Raw genomic sequence first — 15,028 nt, 5'->3', positions numbered from 1 at the left:
GCACCAAAACCTGCCCCAGGGGCTCCCAGCTCAGCACTGAAACCTGCCCCAGGGGCACCCAGCTCCGAACTCAGCACTGAAACCTGCCCCAGGGGCTCTGAGCTCAGCAGTGAAACCTGCCCCAGGGGCTCTGAGCTCAGCACTGAAACCTGCCCCAGGGGCTCCGAGCTCAGCACTGAAATCTGCCCCAGGGGCTCCGAGCTCAGCACCGAAACCTGCCCCAGGGGCTCCGAGCTCAGCACTGAAACCTGCCCCAGGGGCTCCGAGCTCAGCAGTGAAATCTGCCCCAGGGGCTCCGAGCTCAGCACTGAAACCTGCCCCAGGGGCTCTGAGCTCAGCACCGAAACCTGCCCCAGGGGCTCCGAGCTCAGCAGTGAAATCTGCCCCAGGGGCTCCGAGCTCAGCACTGAAACCTGCCCCAGGGGCTCCCAGCTCAGCACCGAAACCTGCCCCAGCAGCACCCAGCTCCAACACCAGCACTGAAACCTGCCCCAGGGGCACCCAGCTCCGAGCTCAGCACTGAAACCTGCCCCAGGGGCTCCGAGCTCAGCACTGAAACCTGCCCCAGGGGCACCCAGCTCCGAGCTCAGCACTGAAACCTGCCCCAGCGGCACCCAGCTCCGAGCTCAGCACTGAAACCTGCCCCAGGGGCTCCCAGCTCAGCACTGAAACCTGCCCCAGGGGCTCTGAGCTCAGCACTGAAACCTGCCCCAGCGGCACCCAGGTCCAAGACCAGCAGTGAAACCTGCCCCAGGGGTACCCAAGCAGCTCCCCGGGATGCACTGCAAATGACATTTTAGCTATTCTCTTGATGCCAGCTAATCAGGATGAGGTCCCTGCAAGAAAAAGCACTCTTTCAGGGCCCACAGTACAGCAGGCAGACAGAAGCCATCCTGCCTGGCTGGCAGACTCAGCCTCGCATCCTCTGCTCCCTGCTCAGCCCCACTGAGCCTCCCCAGTTCCGTGCTGTAGCACTGTGGTGTGCTGAAGGCTCTCCAGCCCCTCACAGAGGGCACTGAGAAAGACAGAAGAGCAAAAAAGCTGGAGAAGGGTCTGGAGAGTAAGGCTGGTGAGGAGTGGGTGATGGAACTGGGGGGGAAAGGAAGCTGAGGGGAGACCTTTTAGCTCTCACAGCTCCCTTAAAGGAGGTTGGAGTGAGGTGGGAGCTGGTCTCTTGTCCTTAGTAATAACTAATACAAGAAGAAAGGAGGTTGTAGCCAAGGTAGGGTTGGTCTTTTCTCCCAGGCAACCAGCATAAGGTTGGACACAGTCTCAAGCTGTGTGAGGAGAGATAGAAGCTGGATATTAGGAGGAAGTTGTTGGCAGAGAGAGTGATTGGCATTGGAATGTGCTGCCCAGGGTGGTGGTGGAGTCACTGCCTCTGGAGATGTTCCAGCAAAATCTGAGGCACCAAGCCCTGGAAGAGGACTGCCAAGCCCTGGAAGAGGCTGATCAGGGCAGTGGTCAAGTCCCCATTCCCAGAGGGATTGAAAAGCCATGGAGATGTGGTGCTGAAGGCCATGGCTCAGCAGCAGGTCAATGGCACCCTGGGCTGCATCAAAAGCAGCCTGGCCAGCAGATGGAGAGTGGTGATTCTGTCACTCTGCTTTGCTGAGATCCAGCCCAGAGTACAGTTCCACAAGAGAAAAGGGACTGGGACCTGCTAGAGCAGGTCCAGAGGAGGCCATGAAGACAGAGGGCTGGAAGACCTCTCCTGTGAAGACAGGCCAAAAGAATTTGGGCTTTTGAGCCTGGAGAAGAGAAGGCTCCAGAGAGACCTTTAAGCTGCATTTCAGAGGACCTACAGGAAGGCTAAGAAAGGCTATTCTGAGAGGCCTGCAATGACAGGATGAGGGGCAGTGGTTTGAAACTGGAGCTGGGGAGATTTAGGTTGGACATCAGGAGTAAGTTCTGTGCAATGAGGGTGGTGAGAGACTGGAAGAAGCTGCCCAGGGATATGATTGAGGCCCCATCCCTGGAGACATTCAAGACAAGTCCCTGCACAGCTTGCTCTAGTTGGAGGTGTCCCTACTGCTTGCAGGGGGGGTTGGCCAAGCTGACCTTTGAGGCTTTCTCCCAACCCAGTGTAATCTGTGAACTATGCACCACCACCACGTCATGGAGGCAGGGAATGAATGTGGCCAAGTCAGGAGCTATAAAATAGAGTTATTTTCTTTTCCTGGACACCCCTGCCCCCAGACTAGATACAAAATGAGTTTAGGTTTGTTTACAGATTCTAATTCGATCAGGAATTCTTCAAAGGATGTCATGGACAAAGTTAAGAGCTTTAGGAAGTCAGGAAGTGGAAAGGCTAAGTTACAAACAGAGCTTTACCTCACTGTCCATCAGGCTGAGCAGAGCATTAAGGGAGCAGCAGGCTTTACTCATGGAGATGAGATTCAGCAGTGACCTCTTGCTGGATTCTTCTGCTCTCAGCTGCCTTCTGATGCTGCAAGCAATAACCAATAGCCTGGATCCATGCAGCAGCAGCCCAAGGTGAGTGGCAAAGCTGCCAAACTCAGAAATGGCTCTAGGCACAAGACAGGGATTGGTGGAGGCAATGCTGCCTCAGCAGTGGCAGGGGAGAGCCAAACTGCTGGGGTCTGCCCAGCTGGGAATGGCAGCCAGCAAATCAGCTGTGTATGGTCCCAGAGTAGCCAGGTCTGGGTGCTGCTGGCAGCTCTCTCCTACCCCAGGGCTTGCCAAGCTTGCATAGAATGGTGCAAAGTGAGAAGAACATCCAAAGGCAGGGATGGTGTAAAACCCAGAGCTGTGCAAAAGGTAGAAGCCATCCAGAGGCAGGGATGGTGTAAAACCCAGAGCTGTGCAAAAGGTAGGAGCCATCCACAGGCAGGGATGGTGTAAAACCCAGAGCTGTGCAAAAGGTAGGAGCCATCCAGAGGCAGGGATGGTGTAAAACCCAGAACTGTGCAAAAGGTAGGAGCCATCCAGAGGCAGGGATGGTGTAAAACCCAGAGCTGTGCAACAGGTAGGAGCCATCCACAGGCAGGGATGGTGTAAAACCCAGAGCTGTGCAACAGGTAGGAGCCATCCACAGGCAGGGATGGTGTAAAACCCAGAGCTGTGCAACAGGTAGGAGCCATCCAGAGGCAGGGATGGTGTAAAACCCAGAGCTGTGCAAAAGGTAGGAGCCATCCAGAGGCAGGGATGGTGTAAAACCCAGAGCTGTGCAACAGGTAGGAGCCATCCACAGGCAGGGATGGTGTAAAACCCAGAGCTGTGCAAAAGGTAGGAGCCATCCAGAGGCAGGGATGGTGTAAAACCCAGAGCTGTGCAACAGGTAGGAGCCATCCACAGGCAGGGATGGTGTAAAACCCAGAGCTGTGCAAAAGGTAGGAGCCATCCAAAGGCAGGGATGGTGTAAAACCCAGAGCTGTGCAAAAGGTAGGAGCCATCCAAAGGCAGGGATGGTGTAAAACCCAGAGCTGTGCAAAAGGTAGGAGCCATCCAGAGGCAGGGATGGTGTAAAACCCAGAGCTGTGCAAAAGGTAGGAGCCATCCAGAGGCAGGGATGGTGTAAAACCCAGAGCTGTGCAAAAGGTAGGAGCCATCCAAAGCAAGGACAGCCCAGGACAGGAATTCTGTCGCAGCAAGAATCTGTCCTGCCAGGAGCTCTGTCAAGATGAGAACTCTCTCAAGGCAGGAACCACCTCCTGCCTTCTCCCTTGCTCTACTTTAGCTTTTCTAGTCAAAGTGTCCATTTAGCCATTTTACACTGGGTGCAAAACCCAGCCAAGCACCAGCCTGACTGCAGTGCAGGCTCCCATATGGGTCAGCACAGGTACTGAAATGCACCCCCTGCTGTTCCCCCTTCAAGCCTGCAGGGCAGGGATAGGGGAGGGAAAGCAGTTTTTGTGCCTTCCTCTCATCCCTATCCAAACCCCCAGCGAGGAGAAGGAGGAGAAGAAAGGAAATTTGGAGTGCTCCAGACCACACCGAGCTGAGAAGTAAACCATTTCTTGGACTAAAGAAAAGAAGTCAGGAATCCAAACTATATTCTTAAATATGGTTTAATACTCTTCTCCATTTCTGTACATCACAACACCAAGATATCACTGCTTGGGATCTCTCTGCAGAGGCTATATAGTATGCAAAGGCTAGGATTTGTCACCCCCGTTGACCGTGTTTGCATGTGTAAGTGTAATACATATCAGTATATATTGATATACACATCAATATATAATGCAATATATATCACTGAAGAGAACACATTGATTAAAGAAATACAAAACAAAAAGAGAGAGAAAGAGAGAGAGAAATTTGGCATCATTTCCAAACTTAAATAGTAAAAATAAAAACTACCTCCCAGAAAAAAAGAAGAAAAGGGGGGGGGGAAAATAAACCCAAAGGGAAAAAAAAAATGAGCTGCATACCCTAAAATGTATCCATGTGAAACAACAAGCAGTATATTCCCCCCCCCCAAAAAAAGAAAACAACAACAAAAAGATGGAAATTTACACCCAATTTCTCTGGTCTTGTCACATCAGACCCATTTACAATGGCAAAATCCAGAGCATACTGCCGTGGGGACCACAAATGCATGCCCAAACTCAGGGAGGAGGAAGAGGAAGAAAGGGGGTGGGGGTGGGGGGAAACAAAACAAAGCCACAAACTGTGCCCAAACCTGGGTTTGTGCAAATTTGTGGTGGGCCCGGGTCACACCTTCTGTGAGAGATTCCAGCTTGGATGTGAGAAGGACAGCAAAGCCATCTGCCAGGTTAGAAATGAGGAGTACAAATTCTATTGCTTGCCATCGGGGTTAAGTTTGGACCTCAAAGAAGAGCGTGGCAGAAGCCTGCAGATGAGCTCCCCCCGCCCCTCCTCCTCCATTCAAGTGAAACAGGATTTACTGGAACAAGAGGCAGGTATGCGACTGGAACAGGAGCTGCTTTGGAGCGATGCACCAGGAGTGGGAGAGGCAGGGGAGGACAGAGCCGGCAGGCACTGCGATGTCAGAGCGCCCAGAGACCCCCGGCAAGAAGCAGGACTTGTGCACCACCCCGTGCCGGCAGTCACTCTGCCCTCTCTGCCTGGGAGACTACCTGAACCCTCCCCAGCCACCCGGGGCAGGTGGAAATGCATCCCGCAGAGCAGGGCCATGACAAAAAGCTGTCTTCAGCCTTGGCGCCACAGGGAGTTTGAAGCCGTTAAGGACCTGTTTAGAGTCGATCAGCAGATCTACCTGGGAGCCAACACCACAGAGCGAGTGCCTTAGTGCTGGGAGATGGATATCCCCAGGGGGTTGTGCTCAGGTTCAGAAGACCAGTATGAAATGCTCCAAATGCACCAGCACCAAGGTTTCAGGCGAGGGCTCCACTGCCTAATTATTCCTCTCAAACACCCACTTCCACTAAAGAACCGTGGGCTCAAATTCACATCATCAAGGAAACCTTACACAGTCCTAAACCAAAAACTAAGGAACGAACCAAAGTTTACCTTACTTCACTTCAATCATCTGTTTATTTACTTTTTCTTTAATCAAAACTGAGGGGGAGAGGGGGAAAAAAAAAAAAAACAAAGCCTGAAGGCTGCTCCAACCCAAATCAAGCCCAAGACTTCAGCAGCATTTTCATTGCAAACCAAAAAAGAGCTGCAGTTCCTATTTAGGGAGAGCAGTGCTCCTGCAAAGAAAAGGAGGTTTAGGCTGCTAAGCCTCCCCAGACCATCTGAATTTGCAAGCCACACGTTCTAAGCCAGCACACTCTGGGCAAGTGCCTCCTTCTCATTCAGCTGAGGAGAGCGGCTAGCTCCCACCCTCACTGCGTTTCTCCTCCTGCAGGCTAAGCTGAGGATGCCATGTAAATGGGTCAAGGGCGCTGCAAAACGCAGCCACTGATTTCTCCAATCCAAAGTAAGATCCTGTTGTGGTTTGTTTCTTTTATTAATCAATTTTGGTTGGGTTTTGGGGTGGGTTTTTTTTTTGGTGGTTGGGTTTTGTTTTTTTTGGAAGGAAGAGGTTTTACAGCAGTTAATGTTATCATGAAGGTTAAAAAAATCACTTCCATAAAATTCAAGAGCAACCAATTTTTCACCACTGAGTAAAAGTAAAAATTGGGATTCTTTTTTTGTTGTTGTTGTTGTTCCTTCTTCTTCCTTTTAAATTAGTCCAAAGTGGCATTATAGGAACTTAGTAGTTTTGCTGTTGTACTGACACTAGGACAAATCAAAGTGTAGGGTTTTGCTTTTGTTGTTTGGTTGGTTCTTTTGTTGGGTTGGGGTTTTTTTTTTTGTTTGTTTTCAATCCAATGCTTGTGGATCGAGTTCTGGAAATGTTCCAATTCTAAGGCAGGGATCTGGTTGTGTTTTTCCACCGTGAAGTTTGCTCCTTGGGTTGGATGCTGGAGGGGCGAGGCACGTTTTGCCGGACCCAGGTCGACTACCTAGTAGTCATCAAGGTCAAAAAATTCATCGTCTCCTCCTTGGTATTCCATTCCCTGGAAGTCCACTCGGTACCGCAAGATACCTGGCAAAAACAACAGGCTTTAGCTCCCTCACATGGCAAAGAGCTGCTCAGGCACTCAGCGCAGCTCGGCCAGCCCTGGCCGCACACCGGCGCCTCCCCAGCAGCTCACTGACAAGTGTTCAGTTCTGGGCCCCCCAGTTTAGGAGGGACATTGAGATGCTTGAGCGTGTCCAGGTAAGGGCGAGGAGGCTGGGGAGAGGCCTTGAGCACAGCCCTACGAGGAGAGGCTGAGGGAGCTGGGATTGGTTAGCCTGGAGAAGAGGAGGCTCAGGGGAGACCTTATTGCTGTCTGCAACTACCTGAGGGGAGGTTGTGGCCAGGAGGAGGTTGCTCTCTTCTCTCAGGTGGCCAGCACCAGAACGAGAGGACACAGCCTCAGGCTGTGCCAGGGGAGATTTAGGCTTAAGGTGAGGAGAAAGTTCTTCACTGAGAGAGTCATTGGACACTGGAATGGGCTGCCCGGGGAGGTGGTGGAGTCGCCGTCCCTGGAGCTGTTCAAGGCAGAATTGGACGTGGCACTTGGTGCCATGGTCTGGCCTTGAGCTCTGCGGTAAAGGGTTGGACTTGGTGATCTGTGAGGTCTCTTCCAATCCTGTGATACTGTGACAATAGGAGCCATCTAGCAGTGATCTGCCTGAGGGCTGGAGGCTCTGCAAAGGGACCTTGGACGGGCTGGCTGGATGATCCGAGACCAGTGGGATGAGATTCACCTAAGCCAAGTGTTGGGTCCTGCACTTGGGTCACAAAGACCCCCAAACCCAGAACCTTGCATGGGAAGAGCGGCTGGAAGCTGCTCAGCTGGGGGTGCTGGTCAATAGCCACCTGAAAACATGCATGTGCCCAGGTGGCCAAGAAGGCCACCAGCATCCTGGGCTACATCAGCAAGTGTGTGGCCAGCAGCAGCAAGGCAGTGATCATGCCCCTGTACTCAGCACTGGAGAGGCTACAGCTCAAATACTGGCTTCACTTTTGGGCCACTCGCTCCCACAAGGACATTGAGTGCCTGGAGCAGGTCCAGAAGGGCAGTAAAGCTGGTGAGGGGTCTGGAGAGGAACAGCTGAGGGACCTGGGAGTGTTCAGCCTGGAGGAGGCCAAGAGGAGACCTCATTGCTCTCTGTAGCTCCCTGGAAGGAGGCTGAAACCTGGGTGGGAGTTGGTTTCTTCTCTCAGGTAACAACGAGTAGGACAAGAGGAAATGGCCTCAGGTTGTGCCAAGAGAGGTTTAGGTTGGACACAAGGAACAATTTATTCCTTGAAAGGATTATCAGGGCCTGGACCAGGCTGCCCAAAGGAATCTCCAGCCCCAGAGAGACTGAAATGCCATGCAGATGTGGTGTTAAGAGGCATGGTTCAGTGGTGACCTGGCAGTGCCGGGTTAACAATTGGACTCAATCATAAAGGTCTCTTCAAGCAAACCAATGCTGTGATTCTCTGTCTGACAGCCATCAGCCACAGCTGGCTTATCAGTAAATAAGCAACAGCTTTTTCCTGGAATCACCAGCAAGTCTGGGCAGAAGGTGGTGCATGGCAGGTGGCTTTGCTCTACCCTGCTACTGATTTTGTTGGACTGAAGCACAGGAACTATCTGCACCTCTGTCAGGCTTCACTGACACTGGTCAGTGAGCTCAAGAGGATTTCAGAAGCCTTCTTTCTCCCTGAAGTTGGGCTGAAAATACTTTTGTTTTGAAAAGAAGCAGAAGAGTGGGGAGCAAAGTACAGGGAAGTTCTGAGAGATGAGTAACAGATACCCAGCTGCTTCGGAAACTAGGCCGGAGCTTGTCACACACCACTTCTACACAGCAGGGCATGGCCTGCCACGAAACAACAGCTGTGCAGGGACACAGTGAAGCAGCTCACAGCCCTTCTGAAAGCCAGCAGCTGGAAAGAAGGACAGTCCACCCTCTGAGCATTCCAGAGGACAAAGGGATCCAATGAACACAGCTGCAAAGTGACAGCTGCCTAACATGCAGCATCACCTTGCTAAGATGAATTCACCTGGAGACCCCTGATGAACACAGTAGTTACTGGAACTGGCAGGAGTAAGATTAATCTCCTTTGTGTTGACACCACCTTATCAACTCCACCATAAAGAAAGGAAGACAAAGCCCTTTTAAAACCCTTTCCCCCCACCTCCCCCTACAGTTACCTCCAATTCCTCCAAATCCTTTCACGAATTGGGATCCTTCCTGTGATTTGTCTGTAACAATTTCCAATGTTGCTCCAAATTTCTTGTAGTTGTTTGCAAACCACTCCAGAAGGGGCATACTTTCTATCAGTTCATGTTCCTGGCCAGTCTGTGCAGATATTTGAGAAGAGGGAGGGGAAAGAAACAAAAATGTTAGCTCACTACATGTTAGGTAGAGACAATCCATACCAAAAAGCTTGTCTTTGGCTTCAGCATCCCCACTCTCTTTCCAGCCCTCATGCTCAGGCCAGTGCAGCCTGGCACACTTGGCAGGGACTGGGTTGTAGGTGTTCCTGACACATCTCTGTATCAGACAAGAGCTGGTACAAGCAGAAGGCTCCTGGTGCTAAGAAGTTAGCTACTGACAGGCCTTGTTTTGGGCTGCTACGCTACAGAGGTTAGTGCTGACGTAGAAGAGAAAATGCCTTGGTCATTCTTCAGCTCAACTGCCCTCTCATGCTACACTGTCTCAGTGACTGTTTAGAAATGTGGTGCTGTGGACTCCAGGAAATCATGATCTATGCAGAGGCAAGAGGCATTGGTTTTAAAAGGAGAAGGTCAAGTGATTATTGGCACAGATTACAGCAGGGCAGAGAGCATGGTGAACCTTCCATGCAGAGAAGGAATTAGCAATTACCCCACCACGAGGGAGAGCAGCTGGAAAGGTCCCCCTGGCAGTCCTAGCATGGAACAAGGATGCCCACCTTCTTTTGCCAAAGACAGACTTCTTTGCCCAGCTCTCCTGCCCCACCCCATCAGGGTCTGAAAGCCTGCACGGGCAGTGAGTGACAGAGCCACATTTCCAATACATCTAGAAGCAAACACTCCTCTGCACTTAAATGACACAGTTCCTACCCTCACAGTTATTGTGTACTGACCACTTCAGCACACAATAAGCAGAGAGCAATGGTCTGGAACCTTAGCCTGGCATGCTGTACGGTGACTACCAATCTCTTTTAGCAGGTGGTCACAAGTCCCATATTGCCTCTCACTTCAAGTGTTTGACAGTCTTGGCACTGGCAGCAGGAGGGACTGGAGAAAAACAAGGCCAGAATCCTAGGGTTACATTGAAGGTGAACAGGAAGAGCCAGAGGCTACCAGCTTGAAGTCTCATCTGAGAGCATAAAGGTCATCAGGCTCCTGTGCTTGTGACCAGCTAAGCTCACATGTTGAGAATGCTGCATCGGTACTGAGAGTAAATCCACGAGCCCCAGAGCTGAAATACCTCTTTATCTGTGAAGTGGGATTTATCCTTCTCTTGCTCTGGTGTCAAATACAGGATCTTCTCCTCTGAGAAGGGAGAAAGAAAACAAACACATGAGGTTGGATAAGACTATGAGATGCAGGTTAAAGACAGCAAGAGACTCACAACAGGCAGCAGTGACAACACAGAGGGTTTGGTCATTGACGATGCCTCTGTCTAGCCAAAGCTCTATGAGAAACCAAGCAGGGCCTGCCAGTAGAAAGTAACTGTAGTGCCAACACCACAAAAGGAAAAGGCCCTGCTGTAGGGTTCGTCTGTAGTCACTAGGAATTCTAGGTCTGGCCAAAGGTGAGGTCAGTGTCCCCTCTGTAACCCCCTGGCCTCGCATTTATACGAACATAACTGACAGGCAGGTTTCAGGCTGGCTCTGTGACACAAACTGCCACCCCAGCACTGTGACTCTTTCTGCAGAGGGAAAGCTTTCTAGTTTCAGACTTCACCCAGAGCATCTGAGAAGCTGCAAGGTAGTGACCTCCCTACACACCACCCCCTGGAGCGAGTCCTTAAAGATGTCCTTGCGGCGTCCCTCCAGCGCAATCTATCCAAGCAGAATGCCTTAGGTGTTAAACCCTCAGGGACCTTCCCAAAGTGCTACCTACCCTCCGTGCCTTGGCAGTGCAGAACGTATCTCATGATATCCAGATTTTCATAGACTATCAGGATCTCTACTGCTCCCATTTCCAAAGCTTTTAGTGTATCCTCAACACCAAAGCAGTACTTGCCCGTGTCCTGACTGATCTCATCGAAGTATCGTCCTGCAGCCAGGGGACAGAGAGATTGTCAAGAGCAATGATCAAGCCACATGGATTTTTAAACAGCCTGATTTGAATGCACCCACAAACTGGAAAAGCAGCCTGCAATGCTGCTGAAGGCAGTCAGGGACATGGTAAGATGTCATTCAGAACATTCATTGTCAGGAAGCCAACGCTGCCTTGTCAGGAATCTCACTGGAGTGAGGGCTTTCTTTCACTAAGGAAAAATCACTTGGACTAACCCAGCAGCAGGCACTATTTAGCCTCTCTCCACTTCTGCTGTTCCCAGCATAAGAAGCACAAAAAGCTGTTGGAGTCTACAGGAGGACCACAAAGATGATCCAGGGGCTGGAGCACCTCTGCTATGAGAATAGGCTGAGGGAGCTGAGCTTGTTCAGCCTGGAAAAAAGAAGGCTCTGGGGAGATCTTACAGCTGCCTTCCAGTACCTGAAGGGATCCTACAGGAGGGCTGCAGAGGGACATTTCATAAAGGTGTCCAAAGACAGGACAAAGGGGAATGGTTTGGAGCTGAGGGAGAGTAGGTTTAGACTGGATGCCAGGGAGATGATCACAAGGGTGGTGAGACTCTGGGACAGGTTGCCCAGAGAGGTTGTGGATGCCTCCTCCCCGGAGGTGTTCAAGCTCAAGTTGGATGAGGCCTTGAGCAGCCAAATCTAGTACAGAGGTGTCCCTGTCTGTGACTGGTTGGTAGGAGTAGATGTCTAAGTTCCCTTCCAACCTTAAGCATTCTATGATTCTCTGATAGTTTTCCTATTCCTCTCTCTTGCTTTCAAATGGGCTGACAGCCAGACAAGGGATCATTTCAACTGCTGTCTTAAAGGAAAGCACATCTTAACTCTCATCTTGCTGAAGATGCAAACAATCTGAGAAGGTATTTTTCCCCCTCCCACCCAAATGTCATTAGAAGGCCTGAAAGTAAAATGATCTCTGATGAAAAGACTGAGAAGTTTGGTGAGGAAAACAATCCAGGGGAAAAAAATCCTCCACTCCTTGAAGTCACATTAAGTGCTGTAGCATTTGAGAAGCTGTCCAAGATGCTGATAAACAGAGAAGGCCACCAGAAGGCACTGGGAGCTGAGGCAGCACACAAAAGCATTACCAGGAGGTCCTAAGGAAGATCAGCACACTCAATCAAGCACACCTGGCTCAGAAGGCTGTGCACGTAGCCACATACCTATTAGTTTCTTCTCTTGAATGAATTTCACATTGGAGAGGACCTCAGTTGACAGCTCAATTGCTTGATTGAATCCATTTTCTCCTCCATATGAAATGTCAACTAGTTTGAGCACTTTGGATTGCAACCGCTACACAAGAAAGAGAGGAGACATGACAAAGAGTGTTACACAGCACTGCCACAAGACCACTTCATAATGCTACAAGAGTAAGTACCTGGCACGAGTCACAGCATTAATCTGTTTTGCTTCACTTGCAAGCAGAGATTCTGAGTCAGAGGAACCTCAGAATGCTTAATATCGAATCACAGTTCTCAGGCAGCAGGGGCACAGAGATTGAACTTAGTGGAGTTTAATTCCAACAAAGCTTCTGCTTTAGATTTGGAAACGTGAAGCAGCGATTCCAAAACCAGGGAGGATGGATTTCTTATTAGCACTGTTACTAAGAAAAGGAGACCTTACCTCCCTGCAGGAGGCTACAGGAAAGGGAGCCCTCTTTAGGACCCATCACACGTTTCAATCCAATCCCTTCAGCCACAGACGCATTTTACAGCGCAGCTACCACTGCTGTCACCGCGCTGACAGCTGAAAGGTTTGGGCTGTGCCGAGAGCAGGCCACTCACCTGATCGAACATGTCAGATTGACTTAGTTCAGTTTTGAAGTCAGCTGATCCAGCTAAAACGAGCCCAGCCACGTTCACCTTGTCTCCAGAGATGAAGAGCTGCACGGCCGTCTCCGCTACCTTCCTCACGTAGTTGTGTCGCTTCTCCATCCTCAAGCGAGCGAAGCGCAAGGCAGACTGACCTCCTCTACCTGCACCACAGCACAGACGTCAGGGACCACTTGGCAAGGCATTTCAGGAAGATTATTAGTACAGGCTGTCCACCGGGCCCCCAACAGCTGAAGCTAAAGGCAGATGAAGCCTTTGGAATTAGTTTGCCACAAGCAGAGCCAGAGGCACTCATTGGAACAGCAGGAGAACAAAGAGGGTTCATGCACAGCCAAAGATTCCTCTCTGCTATTCCACAGAGGGGACTATGTTGGGGTTTTCTTTCTGCCTTTGTACCCAAGAATCACAACTCTCTGTAGAAGACCTGAACATCTGTGCACATCTCCCACAGCCTGTACCTTCAGTAAAACAATTTCCTTCCTTACACTGCCCCACACACTCTTCTTGCTGATGCAACCCATCCCAGCAATCTCTGCTGCAGAAACGTACTGGGGGAGGTGTTTGGATTTCATTTCATCCCCTCTTCATCTATAGAGGACAGGAGTAACTAACAAGTAAACCAGCAGCAGCTACCAGTTACTTAGAGGCTCACTATGACACAGCATCATGTAGTGGAAGCAGAATTTTGCTCACTCTATTTCAGGCTTCTGTGCTTCTTGCTTTTCACGGCGACACCATCAGATGCACGCTTCAAAGATGCTGCCAAGTGAGTAGCACTACTCCTTGTGCCAGTAATTTACTGTCCCAAAACCAAGTAAAGGGTCACACGTCCCAAAAACCCCCAAGAGGAACCACTTTAAGCTGCTCAGCTGTACATTACAGTGATGAAGTTTGACAGAAGGCTCAGTCGAGAGGCTTTGCTGTCAGATTTCAGGGGAGCAAAGAATCGAGTCGAGCTAAACACCTACAGGCCAAATTCCCCTGCTTCTGCCCTCACAGCCTAGCCCGTGACATTCTGGAGACAGATTGAGGTGTTACCATGCTTCTTTGGAAGATCCACAGTGAATTTGTGCAGGACTTCTCTTGTGTTTCCTTGAAGGGTCCCAAAGAGTGCACCACTACCATCTATTACAATAAAGCCAAACTTGCTGTCGTCGGAAAGCAGCGCCGTGAGAGCCTGCAACACAAAACGATGCTGTCAGCAGGAAGCACCCTGGCTCAGAAAGGCTACCAGCCACAGTACCCCTCAGCACATTGCACTTCAGGGCTGCTCATTGCTTGTTTGGGCTTTTTGAATAACTAAACCAGAGGAAGAGCGGCAGATTCAGAAGTTGAGACCAGCTCTGAGGATCATCTCACAGAAGGCTGCCAAGGGCAGAAAGGAAGCTCATGGTTATGCTTGGTACCTATGCTCGTCCTGTGGCATCATAGGCAGCTGGAACACCCCAAGGCCTAAAGCTCAGCTCTGCAAGCAAACAGATCACTCCTCTATGAGGCTGCATCACCTCTATGGTTGGCAAAACCACATGAGCATTGCAGCCAGGAAGGCAGAACTTGCTTAGTTCACTGCCCAGCCAGTTTTATACAGCAAAGCAGCAGGACAGACCAGCTTTCAGCTCGCCCACCACCACAAACACTGGTTTGCAGCACCTCCTGGCTTCAAGTCTCAGAGGCAGAATGATGAAATCCACAGTGGCTCTGACAAATTCAGCCTTACAAAGCAGAACTAAGTGACAGTAGCAATAAATGTCCTGCACACAACTGGCTAAAGAAGACAGTCACAGCAACTTCTGGAAAATGAAGTTATCTTTCCATTTTGTTCCCTTTAAAGTAGGCAGCTGAAGTCATCCTGTAAGGTGGTAGAATGGTTTAGGTTAGAAGGGATCTCAGAGACCATCTGCTCCAACCCTCCTGCCACGGACAGGGACATCTCTCACCTAGACTTGGCTGCTCAAAGCCTCATCCAACCTGGCCTTGAATATCTCCAAGGAGAGGGGGACATCCACAACCTCTCTGGGCAACCTCCTCCAGAGTCTCACCACCCTTATACTGAACAGCTTCTTCCTAAGATCTGGTCTAACCCTGCTCTCCCTCAGCTTTAAACCATTCCCCCTTGTCCTGTCTCTAGAGACCCTTATGAAAAGTCTCTCTGCAGTCTTCCTGTAGGATGCCTTTAGTTATTGGAAAGCAGCTCTAAGGTTGCCCTGGAGCCTTCTCCTCTCCAGGCTGAACAGATCCAGCTCCCTCAGCCTATCTTCATAGCTCCAGCCCTTGGATCATCTTTGTGGCCCTCCCCTGGACTCACTCCAACAGTTCCATATCTTTCTTACTGAGACACCAGGCCTTTCTTATGGGGACACCAGAGCAGGATGCAGCATTCAAGAGTCCCACAAGAGTAAAGGGCCATTTATGCTGACTAACAACTAGAGCACTGCTTGGTATCAAGGTTTTTGAGCTACTTTGGTCCAGTTTCCTGCCC

At 50.5% G+C, this 15,028-nt stretch overlaps 1 protein-coding gene across 1 annotated transcript in view; it reads right to left on the bottom strand.

Moving 5' to 3' along the window:
- Positions 1-4,013: 4,013 nt before the first annotated feature.
- ETF1 (eukaryotic translation termination factor 1) overlaps positions 4,014-15,028 on the bottom strand; it is a 34,765-nt gene continuing 23,750 nt past the window's right edge. The window contains exons 4-10 of the mRNA XM_064161493.1: positions 13,588-13,726; positions 12,502-12,692; positions 11,881-12,010; positions 10,533-10,688; positions 9,895-9,959; positions 8,631-8,778; positions 4,014-6,484 (exon numbers count right to left, since the gene is read on the bottom strand). Coding sequence (XP_064017563.1) covers positions 6,402-6,484; positions 8,631-8,778; positions 9,895-9,959; positions 10,533-10,688; positions 11,881-12,010; positions 12,502-12,692; positions 13,588-13,726 — 912 coding nt within the window. The 3' untranslated portion in view covers positions 4,014-6,401. The remainder of the gene's footprint in view (positions 6,485-8,630; positions 8,779-9,894; positions 9,960-10,532; positions 10,689-11,880; positions 12,011-12,501; positions 12,693-13,587; positions 13,727-15,028) is intronic.

Source organism: Pogoniulus pusillus, chromosome 22 (genome assembly GCF_015220805.1).
Source record: "Pogoniulus pusillus isolate bPogPus1 chromosome 22, bPogPus1.pri, whole genome shotgun sequence".
Classification (NCBI taxonomy): Eukaryota; Metazoa; Chordata; class Aves; order Piciformes; family Lybiidae; genus Pogoniulus; species Pogoniulus pusillus.
This window is presented reverse-complemented; position numbering and strand designations above follow the sequence as displayed.